This window comes from Pezoporus occidentalis, unplaced genomic scaffold, assembly GCF_034315485.1.
Source record: "Pezoporus occidentalis ecotype Australia unplaced genomic scaffold, CSIRO_AGI_Poc_V1 ctg221, whole genome shotgun sequence".
Taxonomy (NCBI): Eukaryota; Metazoa; Chordata; class Aves; order Psittaciformes; family Psittacidae; genus Pezoporus; species Pezoporus occidentalis.
Window position 1 is genome coordinate 1221867 of NW_026914084.1, and position 14711 is coordinate 1236577.

General features: G+C 49.9%; 2 protein-coding genes across 2 annotated transcripts in view; one reads left to right on the forward strand and one right to left on the reverse strand.

Moving 5' to 3' along the window:
* DDX17 (DEAD-box helicase 17) overlaps positions 1-3813 on the forward strand; it is a 19998-nt gene extending 16185 nt beyond the window's left edge. Inside the window, exon 13 of the mRNA XM_062620498.1 lies at positions 627-3813. Coding sequence (XP_062476482.1) covers positions 627-1150 — 524 coding nt within the window. The 3' untranslated portion in view covers positions 1151-3813. The remainder of the gene's footprint in view (positions 1-626) is intronic.
* KDELR3 (KDEL endoplasmic reticulum protein retention receptor 3) lies at positions 1324-10935 on the reverse strand. The gene is made up of 5 exons (XM_062620507.1): positions 10226-10935; positions 9229-9329; positions 8055-8213; positions 7473-7725; positions 1324-4637 (listed from the first exon to the last, which is right to left on the reverse strand). The coding sequence occupies exons 1-5, from the start codon at positions 10314-10316 to the stop codon at positions 4597-4599; spliced, it is 645 nt and encodes a 214-aa protein (XP_062476491.1). The 5' UTR covers positions 10317-10935; the 3' UTR covers positions 1324-4596.
* Between the last annotated feature and the right edge of the window lie 3776 nt (positions 10936-14711).

The following is a 14711-nucleotide window of genomic DNA, read 5'->3' on the forward strand; positions in this document are numbered from 1 at the left end:
TGAGGGCCTCATCTGAACAGCTGCTGAACACTTCCAGAGATGGTGATTCCACCATTTCCCTGGGAAGCCTTATAAAGCTGTTTTGTACCCAAGTTTTTAGCATGTTTTGTAGGTGTAGTTTTACCTGTTCAACAGAGAGGTACTCCACTGTCGAAATTCTTTTTTCTCTGGATAAGATCCTCACAGAACAAATTTAGCTTGAATTAATGAATTCCTGTAGCTCCTACCTAAGCACAGGCAACAAGATGTGTGTGCACACATGTGCAATATTGGAATAAGGAAAGGGATACACTGACTTTGTCTTCAGGGACTGAGGCTGTTTTTCCTTCCATTCCCTGAAGGAATAATGTGTTTCCTTACATTTCCAAATTAATAATGAATTTCTTCTGTTTCCTTGTCTCCCAGCACATGCATTAAGAGCCCTTTTTGAAATTCATATTTACACCTTGAGCAGAGTGAAGAGGTGTATTACGCACAGCTGTGCAGGGAAGTCATAGTCAAAAGAACTTGCTCCTTGGTGGCTAAATTGTGGCTGCAGAAGGGGGAGAAAGGGTGGCATTAATTGTACCAGAGTTCATTGTTTAAGCCTTGTTTATGGTACTAAATCTTAATGTATTCATCGCCAGGAGGTCGTTCTCGTTACCGAACGAGCAGTTCAGTAAACAACCCTAACCTGATGTACCAGGAAGAGTGTGACAGGAGGCTCCGGGGAGTGAAAGAGGGCCGGAGAGACTCAGGTGGCTTCAGAGATCGTGAGCGTGGTGAGAGTTATGCCAACGGAGCCAACAAGACCTATGGCAGTGCCTACGGGAGCCCAAATTCTGCTTTTGGGGCAGCACAGAGCCAGTATGGTTACACTCAAGGGAGCTATGGAGCAGCTGCCTATGGCACGAGTGGCTATGGCACTGCAGAGTACAGTGCTAGTGGCTATGGTGCCAGCACCACAGCTGCCACTGCTGGGAGAACCTCACAGAGCACTACCCAACAGCAGTATGCAGGGATGGTGGGGCGCTCGGGCCAGCAGCCACAGCCGCTCATGTCACAACAGTTTCCGCAGCCCCCTGCCACTAACGTGATGGGCTATATGGGACAGACTGCCACCTACCAGTATCCCCCCCCTCCACCTCCTCCACCCCCCTCCCGCAAATGAGACCACTCACCACTGGGGACCAGTGTAGACCTTTTGCATTTAAAGGAACCTTTTCTTTCTCTTCTTTCCCATTGTGATGTCTCTCTTATGCAGGTTAGACTTAGAATTCACCATTCACATCCCTTGAGCCCACCAGAAATGGCCCCCAGTCCACATGACTGACCCTGTCCTCCTTTTTCTTTTCTTTTTTTTTTTTTTTTAATTAAGAGATATATATAGTTGACTGGAAAATTTATTATTTTTTGTCTTGCATGTTGAGAAAATTGGAAGTTTTATTTTCTCTAAAAGAAATGGGTATAAAGCAGATAGGTGCCAGCTTGATCATCTTGGTGTCTTAAGGTTTGTGTGAAAACTTTCTTTTGAGGGGAAGAAGTTGCTATTCTGTAACACATTCACTTAAATTCAGCAAATATCAAAGAGGGATAGGAAACTTTGGGAAGCCAAAAAGCACTTGATTTAAAATGATAAATGCAAGGGAGCAATGCTCACTTCTTCTAATCTTCTTTTGTTTTTTTAATAGCTCACTTACTGCTTGTAATCCGTTGTAGGTGACTTTCTGTAGGAAAACTCTGCTCATTTGTCTGAGCTGGGCGGTGTTCAGAGTAATGCCCCAGGTACGTTGCTGGAGTTTTCTACAGCTCTGGAAGCAGTGGCCCCATCTTTCTGGTACCTGTAGCAGCCTGCAGTAGGGAAGCTGGGATTAAAACCCCCATGCCAGAAACCAAACCTCTCTTGGATTCAATACCTGAAAGCCACACAGTTGCTCTAGGTACCACAAGGTATGTTAGCCAAAGAAGTTCTTTCCCTATAATTGTTAAATTGCAGCATGTAAAACGCGTGGAGCTTGGTTATCCTCAAGTTGGTTTCTGCTCTCATATTCTTGTTACTGGGTTTATGGAGAGAAGTCTTATTTGAGAGCCCAGAAACTAAACAGAATTGAGATGACAAATGGCACTTCTTGTTTGTCCGTCCTTCACGAACAAACGTACCTCGGGGAATGTTCCGAATGCCGCTACGTCAGATAAAATGTGACAGAGTTTTCCACACTTAAATTTTAAGAGGTTTGAATAGGGTGGGCTGGGAGTGGGAGGGCAAGGGGAGGAAGGGAGGAGGAGGAGATTGCCTGGGAATCTCCTTTTCATGAGGTAAGCGGTGAGCTGGTTAGTGCATCTGGATTCTGAAGCTTGATTTCTTTTGTACCTTGCTCTGACTATTGCTTTTTCTGGCTTTTGAGTGCATTTCCCTGCTCCATTGGTCCCTTTGGGCTGAGCTCTCACAGGTAGGTAGCATTTTAGAAAATGTTAGAGAAGAGTTAAATTTTAGTAAATACGTAAATAAAACTTGTTTATTTTACAGGCTAAGGTGGGTGTGAGGGGGTTTCCCCTTTAGTAAAGCATGTTGACTTGTTATTTCTAATACCAGACGGTTCAGAGACAGTAGATGACAACAGGAGTTGGCTGCTCTTGATCTGATAATACAACAAAATAATGGATACTTCTTCTGCTTTGTGAGGCATAATCTTTGCTTTATGAGAGTGTGCAGAGGTTTGGGTTATTTTCTGTTGGCGTTCTTGCATATGTATGACCAAGGCAGCCTGCTCCTGTAGTAGAGTGGAACTTCTTATAGCCCAGGAAGAGACCTTGCTTATACAGAACCGATTTCTTTTTTAATTTAATTTCTTCCCAGAGTAAAATTTTGGGGGGTGAATGCGCTTTTTTTTATTTCTTTTGTTTTGTGCAGTACACAGGTAGGTTGTTGACACAGAAGGAAAAGAGAGAGATCTTCCAGACCCTTGTTTCCCATCTTCTAATTCCAGTGTTTGGGCAGGAAGTTTCTTTGCTTGTGTTAAGTTGAAAGCCAGAAACATTTAGTTTATCCAGGCCTGACTGATTTGTCTTTGGCCTCCCTCACAAGCAGCTGTAGAGGTTTGGGAGGTTTTGGTTTTGGTTTTTTTTTCTTTATTTTTTAAATCTGTACGTTCAGTGCAGAAATGTGTTCAAGGGTTGGAGGAGTAGGACATCTCACTGACTGGCTTTAAAAAGGGTCTCTGGACCACCAAAACTGCCTTATAGTCTGCTTTCACTTCTTTCAGGCGGACTTGTGCAGATGTAAACATCTATGCCAAGTCTTGCAGTGCTTTATTGCCATCGAAGGTCAGCTGTCGTCCAGGGTCTCAGTTCAATTCAGAGTGTTAACCAGACTGTTGAATGCTTAAACGCACCGTGGCATGTGCTGCCCCTGTCCCACCTGGTGCTCTCTGCTCTGTTCCATATACCAGCTGGAGGGCCCTTGCTGATAAAAGCATTAGCCTCTAGTATTGTTTCAGTCTGTTTGTTTTCAATCTGTAAAAGTTTGTGGGAGTGTCGAGTTGGGTGTCTCCTCCCCTCCCACTTCCTGAAGCAATTTACTGTTTGGACTTCTCTGAACAATTGGAAGGGTTAGTGGCTTTGTGTGGGATCAACATCTTGTTTCACACACCTGCTGGTCTCTGAACACATTCCTGTTGTATTAATGAAGACTTGAATTGAGAGATTCATAGATCTGTGGTGTTCAGACACAGGATACACTAAGAGATATGTTACTATTCTTAGTTTGTAAATTGTCCTTTTGATACCATCTTGTTTTCTTTTGTAGGTATAAATAAAAACACTGTTGACAATAAATTGTGAACTTTGTCTTTATTTTTGGAGTGTAAAGCCTTCTTTGCCCCTGTTCTTCCCAGTACTTAAAAGTCAAATTCAAGAGGTTGGAAACACCTCTTGGTAACCCCCTGGATTTTAATCACCGTGGTCCCCATTTGTAGAACACAAGGAACTGTCAGAGTGAGTGAGTGAGTGAGGAGGATGTTTGAATACTTGGGGAATCAGAAGATTCGTGTCATTCAATGTGGATGTGTTTAGCCTGAACGTTACAGGACCTGAGCAGAATGTGAGGGTCAGGCAGAGTTAGCTTTCAGGAGGATGTTAGTCCTCATAAAGTAACAGCTTGTGGCCACATCTGACACAGCAAATACTGCGTGTGACATGCACCGGTGGCCTTTGTATACATTATCAGATTTAATGTTCCCTTTTCCATAGGTTCTTGGTAAAGGACTGAAGACTAAAGGTAGCAACAGCTCCTTCTACTGCATGTGCTGCCCCAGGGTGAAGGTAGGGGTGTGTTTTTTGGAGGCAGATGCTGGGAAGAGCTGGGAGAGAATAATTTGCACTATTTCAGTATTGGCCAGCACAAATTATTAGCACCAAATTCAAGTAAGAAGAAACTAAAAGTAGAGGGGTAAAGTCTTGTATGGTTGAAAAGCGCCTCAGCTTTTCAGGCTTTGTTGTCTTCCTGGCACTGGGTTGAAACTCAGCTGAGATCAGTTGGTCAAAAAGAGCCAGGGAAGGAAAGCTGTGATCTTGACAGCTTCATCTCCAGGTTTTCTTATGTTGTCCATGGAAGTGTTTTCAAACAGGCATGGGAAGACTTAGCTTCTTTCCCTTTAGGACTGTGCAAAGAGAAGGTAATGGAGGAACTCAGGAAATTCAACTGATTGTTTCAGTTACATGTTGTTTCACTTGCTATTTAGAGTGTTAGGTAGTGGGTTGACAGGTTTGCAAACAGCGATGTTATTATGGCTCTTGAGTTAACCTTGGGCACCCTCCATGCGCTGCTGTAGGCCAGGAGGATTTGGGTAATGCAACTGTCCTCAGTCATGACTCTATGCTAACAGCTCCAGAGAATCCTGTTCATTGTGGAAGGAACATCTGGGAGAATTTAATGAGAAGGGTAAAAATAGGGAATCCTTAGAATGGGAGACTTTGCAAACTGGACCCCTCCCTGAGCTTGCCCCATCTATCTGAGCTGGAAATTGGGATGGGAGGGAGGCCTTTTGGAAATACCAGGGCTTGTAGGCCTGGGTGAGGTGGATGCAGAGGTGGTGGCTGTGAGCTGCAGGGTGGTCAGCCTCACAGTCAGGCTGTTGGTGTCCTGGTGGTGTACCCCGGGGGGGGGGGGGGGGGCACTGGAGCTAGTACTGCTGAAGGGCTTCTTTGCGTGCCAGAGGGAAGGGCAGAGTACACCCTCAGTGATCTGCTGATGGTGCACAGCAGACGGGAGTGGCTGAGGCACCAGGTGGGGTCAGAAGAACCCTGCCAGGCTGGAGAAGTGCTTTGGTGGGGAACCTCATGAAGGTCAATGAAGGGAAATGCCACATCCTGCCCCCGGGGTGGAATAACCCCTGTGCTTCAGTAGCATGTGATGGGGCTGTCCAGCTGGAAAACTGCTTGGGCAGAAAAGGCCTTGGGTGTACTGCTAGACACCAAGTGGAACACGAGCCAGCAGTGGAGCAAAGAAAGAATGCAGTCTCCCGAGCTGCGTCCCTGGGAGGTCAGGGGAGGTGATCATTCCTCTGTCCTCAGCCATGGTAAGGTCACACCTGTAGTAATGGGTCCAGCTCTGGGTTCCCAGAACAAGAGACACAGGCATACTGGAACAAGTCCAGAAAGACCATGGGAGTGGTTAAGGGACTAGAGCATCCGATGCAACAGCACAGGCTGAGATTGCTCAGCCTGAAGAAGGCTGAGGGGGATCTTACCTGTGTGACTAAAAGCCTTGATGGGAGGAGTAAAGGAGGTCCGGACTTTGCTTAGTGGTACCCATTGACAAGGCAAAGGGCAATGGGGCCTTGAATGACCTGCTGTGAGCAGTAGGGTGGATGAGATGATCCCCCCCCATTGCTCCCAACCTCAGCCGTTGTGTGAAATACAGGCTTTTGGGAGCTGAAAGCTTTCTCGGCATATCTTTCAGATCTTCGTGTTAAACAGAAAGAAGCTCATTCAGTTTTGAAAACAAGATAAAGAGAAGTCACATTCTATAAAAATCCCTTTGCAATGCTTTGGTATAGGCTGTGAAGTCTTTTTAGATACATTTATATAACACACCTTTGCTTTTTCTTTTTTTTGCAGCAACGCTGCCCTTTTGTCTGAGCTCTTCAGTGCTAGAAATGTTTTGAAAAGATGAGGTTTTTTTTTACAAGAGTGTAAGAGAGATGCAACCTGCTATAATATTGCTGGTTTTCATAAATGACTGCAAAGCATTTGCGTGTCTTCAGACACCTTTTCTCTCTCATGAGCCAGAACATTTGTGTAAAAGACCAAAAAAAACCCAATTCTCTTCCTGCTGTGATATCCCAGCGACAAATGTTTCTTTTTCTGCCTCGTGTATCATCTAAATTTTGCAGCTCTATCACTAGCAATGTGAGACTGAAAGCCAGCAGTTGTTTTCCCCCCCTTTTTGTTCCACCACCCTCAGCTACAAAGGATATGGATTTCTCACAAAATACAGAAGCGTGCGGGATACATGAATTGAATGAAGCTAAAATGGGAATTAGTTTAAGGCTGAAGAAAAACAACTGACATAGAGCACCTTGATGACGGTTTCACAAAGTAGTTTTCTGGCCACAAAAATGTTTTAATGATAAAAGGAAGTCCTAATGTACCAAGGCTGGCCACCTGCTCGGTGCTTCTGTCACCTTTCTATCAGTAGGTATATTGCATGAGCTACCAAAGATCCATCCCTCGATGGCTGTCACTACTGCTTTGAGCAGACTAGTTTGGGAATGTGAAGAAGGAAGAAAACATTTGTTCTTTTGGCTAGATTTCATTGTATTCCATCCTCCTCAACAGAAAAGTGGCTTAAAGCATGCTTAAGCGTCAGCAAACTATAGCATGTTCCACCCGGCTGATAGATGCCCTAGGTGGCCTTTTAGCTCTGGTACTTAGCCATTCACCAAAGTGCACTGCTGAAGTGGAAGGGGCATCTGATTTTGGGAAACAGAATGGGAAGTCTTCTCCGTGCAGGTGCTTGTCTTCCTACAGAATCAGTTTTAGAGAATGTTGTGTCTTTTCCGTCAAAAGAAAAAGCAGGCTTAATAATATCTCCATATGTCTGCAGTTGCTTTCTCAGGTACATTGTCTGCCTACAGCTATTTTTTGTTCGCCCTCAAAGTTCTTCTTGCCTGATTCATAATCTCAAAATGAACGTAGAATTCAATATACTTCAATGGTGAATTTCCCAAGGTGGGGTTAAACCAGGCTTAGCTCTGTTTTGATTTCTGCTTTGTTTCACAGGCACGTCTACAGCCTTGTGAGCAGAGATGCCCATTTGCATTCAACAGATAATGTATTTCTTTCTTAACTGGATTTTAGGTGGAAAATACACATCACAAATACAGCAAAGAACAAAGTCACGTAGGGATTAATGCAAAGCAAGCAGCAGCTCCACTGTGTGCTGCAAGAGTGCCAAGTGAACGTTTCAGCTTTATACCAACCTATTTACCTACCTTTGGTAACGTAGAGATAGAAGAAGTCACAGTAGAAGATGGTTTGTACCACCCCGGAAACTACAGCGATCTGGTCATAGAAATTCTCTGTGTAGTAGCGCCAGACCCAGTTGGCAATGTAGAGAGCCCGGTAGAGGCCCAGGAAGAAAAGGTAGTGTGTCGTGATGGTCTCTGCTTCCCCTGTCTTGCTGATCATGAAGAGCTGAGGAAGGATAGCCACGGACTCCAAGTAGATGGAGAAGGTCCAGAGTATCTGTGAGGTGCATAATGAAGGCAGTGGAGAGACTTGGTACTGGTTAATACGCATTAAGACCCTAAGCTTTTCATTTGGCAGAGCAACGATGCGTGAGCAGGATGAGTAGCACTGCTGGAGTTGGGGGAAAATGAGCTTGCTGTTCTGAGACTGAGAGGAGACAGCGCTGAGCTGTGCTGTAGACGGTGCAGTCCTCGAGGCATGCCAACTTTGCCTTTCCTGCCTGCTTTTGCTGTTAAAACTCTCAACCATTCAACATGCTGCTCACTCTGCTGTCTGGCATCAGGCTGCTGCTTCCCCTCCCCTTTCCTGCCTCAGGTTTTCCTTACCTCCAAGGGCGTGAAGCTGTGGTTCTCCAGAAATGACAAGCCGGTGACCGGGACCAGCAGGAACTCCAGGCGAAAGGAGTCATTCTCGCTGTCAAATGTTTTCCGGAATTTCACATAGATCATGTACACGGTGACGTAGGCACATATCAAAAAAATGACCTGGGGAGTCAAATGAAGGGAGATGGCAAAACCTCACCCGCAATTGCGCACCTCTGTGCTTGAAGAGGGGATGGTTTTGCCCAAGTCAAGATCTGTTAACCCTGTTCTGCTGGGGCCGTTCCTGGGTGAGGTAGTGGTGAATGCTTTTAGAATCATAGAATGGTTTGGGTTGGAAAGGACCTTAAGATCATCCAGTTCCAATCCCCCTGCCATGGGCAGGGACACCTCACACTAAACCCTGTCACCCAAGGCTCTGTCCAACATGGCCTTGAACACTGCCAGGGATGGAGCATTCACAACCTCCCTGGGCAACCCATTCCAGTGCCTCACCACCCTCACAGTAAAGAATTTCCTCCTTATATCCAATCTAAACTTCCCCTGTTTAAGTTTTAACCCGTTACCCCTTGTCCTGTCACTACAGTCCCTAATGAAGAGTCCCTCTCCAGCATCCCTATAGGCCCCCTTCAGATACTGGAAGGCTGCTATGAGGTCTCCACACAGCCTTCTCTTCTCCAGGCTGAACAGCCCCAACTTCCTCAGCCTGTCTTCATACGGGAGGTGCTCCAGTCCCCTGATCATCCTCGTTGCCCTCCTCTGGACTTGTTCCAACAGTTCCATGTCCTTTTTATGTTGAGGATATATTATGTTTTCCTGCGCTGGCTTGTGGATTGACATCGGCTGAATATGCCCCAGTGGTCAACTAAAGATTGCTCCACCACAAGGATCACACTTGTCTGAGTGAGGAGGTTTCGCTTGGTGGTAGCCATCTGTTAATGCACCAGGCTCGATTCATTGTGTCTAGTCCTGGTTTTGGTGGTACTAGGTGTGGTGGGCTCAGCTCGCTCACTGACTGTAGTGGGGGCTTTCTTGCTCAGTGGGGGGATAAGTGACACAGAAGGAGGTATCTTTACCCTTCCTGGCTGAAAAACTGACATAGTGACTGTGGACCCTCACCTTCCTGAGCAACCATGGTGAGCTGGGGGGAACCTCTGCTTGTGCACTGCCTTTTCCTTACCTTCATCACAGTGTTGTAGACAGAGATGAAGGTAGTGAACAGGTCCAGATAGCGGGTTGTGAAGACGAGTGCAAAAAGAATCTGGCTCTTCCCAGAGATACCTTCATGGCAGGGAGAAGAAGGGAAAGTAAAGCAGATGAGAGGAAGGAGGCTTTAGGGTAGGCCTTCTTTGGAGGCAGATGTATACACGCCTGTTGCTTTGTGAGCTAGGTCTGGCATGCTTGTGCTGCTGTAGCTCTAGACTCAACCCAGGACTGGCTGGAGTCTCCCACGTAACAGTGCAGGCTCCTGCTGATGCCCCTGAGCCCTGCCTTGGGTTGTAGGTAGAGGCACTTGGTGGGCACATTCACTGCTTTGGCCAATTCAGTTCACCTTGCCAGGGGTTGTGTGATGTGACATCTGCCACACGAAGGAAGAGCTGCAGGATCAGGGACCAGTACAGGGATGCTGATGGAATTGAGCCTCCTCTGGCAGGGAGATGCAGCCAAACCCACCCATTTCCCTACCTGTGGTAGCAGCTGCAGTGCTGCAGCCGAGCAGAGGAAAACATGAACTCTGAGCAAAATGTTCCTATGGAAAGCTGCAGCCCTGATTTCCTCACCCAGGGACACGGCAGCCCCTGCCCACCCACTGCCAGGTCCTCCAGCCTAAAGCAGCTTTCTCTCCAGGTTGTTGGGTTTGGTGCTACCACAACTTCTTGTGCTCATTTTCCACCTTTGGCCTCGCTACCCTCTCGTTTTCTTCACCACCCCAGGACCAACACCTGCTCGAGGCTGTGTGCCTTGCCACATCACATCCTTCCAACACCACCATGGCAGGGAGGCCTCCCAGAGGAAGAGGAGGAGAAGGCTTCCTTCCCTTAAAGAGCCCACCAGGGAGGGCTGCCCCTTTGCGTGGACTGTCACTGGCCTTTTTGGCACCCATTTCACTTGCACTCCTCACAAAGCTGCCCTCCAAGAAGAGCCCCCCTCCTTCCCTGGGGTGTGGGAGCACTCACCAGCGCAGGACTTGGACTTCAGGATCTTCATCAGGAGGATGATGATGGCCAACAAGTGGGAGACATCCCCCAGGATGCGGAAGACGTTCATGGTGCCGGAGGGGGGGCTTCTCTAGGACGAAGGGAGAGGGGCCCTTTCTGCAGGCAGGGAAGGTGAGGGCAGGGATTTTTCCGTCCCAAGCCTCAACCGAGTGACCACTTCCCTGCAGCTCAACTTTCCTTTCCCCCGAGTAAGGAGCTCTCTCTTCTGGCAGAGGGAAGTTCAGGCTCCCCTGTGCCCTGCTTGCATGCGCCCTCCCTGTGCCAGGCCCTCAAGCTGGATGCCTCCCTTGCTTCTTGCTTACTTTTTCCCCCAAGGTGGATTTTCTCTCTCCCCGTTGCAGAGCTTCCTCGCCCTGCTCCAGGCCCAAAGCCGGGCTTTGTCCCGTGGAGAGCCCCGGGCTGTACTGGCCCAGCAGCCCTGAAACCAGGCTGGGTGACGGTGACGTGGCTCCTGGCTGGCCAGGGAGGAGAGGGAGGAGGCGGCGGAGGCGGGCATAGCTGCGCTAGTTTTCCTCTTTTCCTTTTTTTTCCCTTCCTCCTTTTTCCTTCCCCAACTTGTCTCAAGTTACACGTGGAAGTAGCGTTAAAAGGGAAAAGGCAGAGGGAAAGGGATCCCCATCTCTGTCCTTGGGGATGCACCCTCACAGAAGGGCCAGCTTTCCAGGGATGTTCCTTGTGGGTGCGTTAACCTCTGTCCTGCTCCCTGCCAGCAGCCTCCTGCCCTTTGCCTTTCCCAGCCCCGTTCCACCTCCAGCACCTTCTCCCCAGCGCTCCCCCTTGTCTCCAGGGGCAAATGAAGCAACAGGGGGAGATGTGAATTATTACAGCTGCAGCTGTATGTCACACCCCACTTCCACAGGGCATCACGGACAGCCATTCCCTCATGGCCCCCCCCCACCAAGGCAACCCTGCCTCCGGGTATCCTGCCTGGAGCAGTGCAGATCAGCCCTGGAGCAAAGAAAGGATTCCCCCCCCCAAGGGCTGGTTTGAAACAAACTTTGCTGTAAATATGAATCCTGGATTCCTGCAAGTGGATTGCAAACAGCCCAATGCACGTGTGGAGTGCAGGAAGCACATGGGTGCTGCTGGGTTTATAGGTGTGATGGGAGAGGAGCCTAGTAGTGATGGCCATCAGGTTTCAGTGAGTCCAGGAACAGCCCTGGGTGACCAGCCTGGCTGGGATAAACCTTGTCCTTGCATCAGTGGTCACACAGGGAGGTCTCATGGCAGCAGCAAGGGAATCTCATTGTCAAGACAGGGCCATTGGATCTTCATTATCTAATTGCTCATATAAATGTGCTTTAGTACAACCAAATGGAGGGTTTAATTTGTCACCTCATTCCCAAGCAACTCACATCTGGCTGCGGGTCTAATTTGGTTGTGTGACCCTGCCTGCTTCTGCCCCTGCTGCCTTCCCTGTCCCCAGTGTCACCCGTGACCGTCTCCTCCACATCTCCCTCCATCCATATGGGCTCGCTTGGAGTAAAATCCCTAATGATTAAAGTGTAAAAATATTACTCCTGGTGCTCACTGAGAGGACTAACAAGTCTATTAGCATCACCGGATTCCTTTCTGAATGCATTTGCATATATTTCCTCCCTGCCCATTAGGCTGGCTGCCGTGTTTTCCCTCTCTGCTGTTCCAGCACCTGCCACACTGGGCTTTTCCAGACACATTCCCAGGCTGGGCTGGAAAACATCCGCTCAGCCCTGGGAAACTGGGGAGAGGCTGGTCAGGACAGCAAGTTAGGGGCTGGTGTGGTAGGAGGGGAGCAGGTTAGACCAAAGGAGAGCATCGGCAAAGGGGCAATAGGGTAGGGACTGGCTGAAGTCACGTCTCCAGCCATGGGGGCTGCCTGGGGTTTCAGCAAGCTTCTCCAAAGCCATGCAAGTGTTGGTGAAAGCCAAGCCCCATCCCTGGTGGCCCAGCAGATCCCTTCCCACGTGGGCAGAGATCAGTTTGAGCAGTGGAACAGGCATGGGGGGGCTTCATGGGAAGGAAGAGGTGTGGAGTTCACTCTTCTGACGGCTCCTCTGCCAAGCTCCTTGGGAGCAACCTCTGAGAGCCCTCAGCATCCTCTGGACCTTCCACTGCTCTTCACAGCTTCTTTTCCCACGCAGGGGATGAAGCTTCTTGCGGATGGCTAGAACCGTTGTGGGTAGCAAAGGTTCGTTCCCTTCATCTTGCGCCTTCCCAAGGAGAGCTGAGGGGCCCCAAGGCAGGCTGTTATACGCTGCTGCAGCACCAGGAGCCACCAGCTGAGGTGACCACCAGAGGGACTCCATGGGAGCAGCAGAACCGAGCTCACCCAGCTGGGACAGGGCGGTGGGGTTAGGGTCTCCCATGGGCCATCCTCATGCGGCACTCGGGAGGCCGGTGGGAAAGCTGCTGAGAGGGCGAGGGGCAGCCGGGCGCTTAGAGGAGGGAAAAGCTGGCACATGATGTGGGAGCAAGTAAAAATAAACCTCCCCTCCTCCCTCCCTGCCACAACACGAAGCGCCTTGCACCGGGTGTCTCCCTGCCTCCCGAAATAATGCCGGGTGCTGCCACCGCTCCGCACGGTGATGCTCTCTCCATGCCTCCTGTTTCCATGGCGACCACAAGGAATATCGCTAGGGTGACAGGGAGGCGAGGGAGCTGGGATTTGGCATTAAAAACGAGAATTTGGGGTTCTTCGGTTTCTTTTTTTCCCCTTAGTTCTATTTTTGGGTTTCCCTCTCTGCCTCTGCTGATCTGGGAGGCGCCTTCTGCTGCAGAGCCCCGGGGCCAGGTGGCAGCAGATCCATTGAGCACATTCCTTCTCCACCTCTGCCTGTCCTGCAAAGCAGAAAGAGGGGCAAAGGGGGTTTCCTTCTCCCTAAAGCATTTGTTTCCTGCCACGAGGAAGGGCTCTCTACTTTCGCTCTGGAGGTGCTTGGCCAGGACCGCTCCTCCATCTCTGCTACAGGCTGTGGCACAGGCTGCATCCAGAAACCCCAGGAGGGTGGGCAGCCCCTGGGATTCATCCCAGAGTAGTCCCAGAGAGAGATACAATTCGGCATTCCTAGAGGGGCTGGGAAACATGGTGGGGTTGAGCGCCATGGGCCACCTCTGTCTCTCCACACCTCTGCCCCTGTGACCAGGATAGGGCAATCCTGGAGTGGGGACAGAGATGGGACGATCAGAGGAGGATACAAAGGCAGCCTGGCAAGTGCCCAAGCCGGGGCTGCTGGCATGGGAGTTGCTCTTGTCTTCATCCCCAGGCAGGAGAGGGGTCAGGCAGTGCTCACTCACCTTCCCAGAAGCTCCTGCTCCCCTCTCTCTAGCTCTCCTTCCATCCATCCATCCATCCATCCATCCATCCATCCATCCATCCATCCATCCATCCCTCCCTCCATCCATCCATCCCCATCCACCCACCCATCCATCTATCCCTTTCCATCCACCCCTCTATCTCTCCATCCCTCCATCCCTTCTTCTCCACCCAGCCCTCTATCCATTCCTCCATCTCTATTTCCCTCCTTTCCTCCATCCTTCCACCTTTTCATCCTTCCATTCTTCTGCCTCCCTCATCCCCACAGCAGCATCAGGAAAGGTTGGCGGAGTGGGGCTATTTTTGGGAGCGTCTCCCTGGCAACGGCTGCCACCACCGTCTGTGGTGGCTTTTCCATAGGTGCTAAAATATTCCACGCTTCTTATTAAAGACGGTGCCGGTGGAGACGGGCGGGGGTGGTGAGTGTGAGCCACCCCACTGCTGGGGCCGGCGGGCCTGGGGTGACCAGGGCACTGCACCCCAGCGGCACTAGGACCACAACAGGCCGATGGCATCCTCGAAGCAATGATGTCCCCATGTCCCTTCTTGATGGTCCTGGCCATGGAGGCTGCCTATTGGCGCAAGGTGCAACTATTCATCCCCTTGATGCTGAGGTGGAGGGAAACATGGTGAAGTCTTGGGGGAAGATGGAGTTGAGGAGCAAAAGGCAGACATGGTGAAGCACAGCCTGAAGGTGAGGTGGGTGCAGGGGTATGTGGTGGCTTTGCCCACACCGGGAAGGAGCAAAGTGTCTCAGCAGTGTTTTCATCCCTTTCCACACAAAGGGGAAAGACCTGTCGAGGTGCAAGAGACCTGGTATGCTCTGCCATGGGGTACCTTTACAGCTCCCAGCCTTGTGGGAAGCAGCCCCACAGGTCCTGGGGATGGGGCGTTTGGGAAAGCAAGCCCCTCCATGAACCTGGACAAGGTCCCCATAGGGAAGGCTGTGGAGGCGATAGAGGGAGTGGGCTGGCCCTGCTCCATCCTGGTGCTGCAGCTCCCCAGGATCCCCCATTTAAGCAATAGGGAGCAGCCATGGCTGAGGCAAGCTGGACAGTGCAGGAAGCGGATGTGCTCTCCATTTGCAGCTGCTCATCTGCATGGGCAACTACTGAAAATGCCCTCTGCTTGCCCTGGGATGGCTTTGCCAGG

What these genes read in the sequence shown, in the direction of transcription:
- KDELR3 (XM_062620507.1), bottom strand. Translation starts at nt 10,316, where the DNA reads ATGAACGTCTTCCGCATCCTGGGGGATGTCTCCCACTTGTTGGCCATC. An exon ending in GAAGTCCAAGTCCTGCGCTG is followed by an intron (nt 9,330 to 10,225) that starts GTGAGTGCTCCC and finishes CCTGCCATGAAG; the next exon opens with GTATCTCTGGGAAGAGCCAG. An exon ending in CTATCTCTACGTTACCAAAG is followed by an intron (nt 4,638 to 7,472) that starts GTAGGTAAATAG and finishes CTCTTTGCACAG; the next exon opens with TCCTAAAGGGAAAGAAGCTA.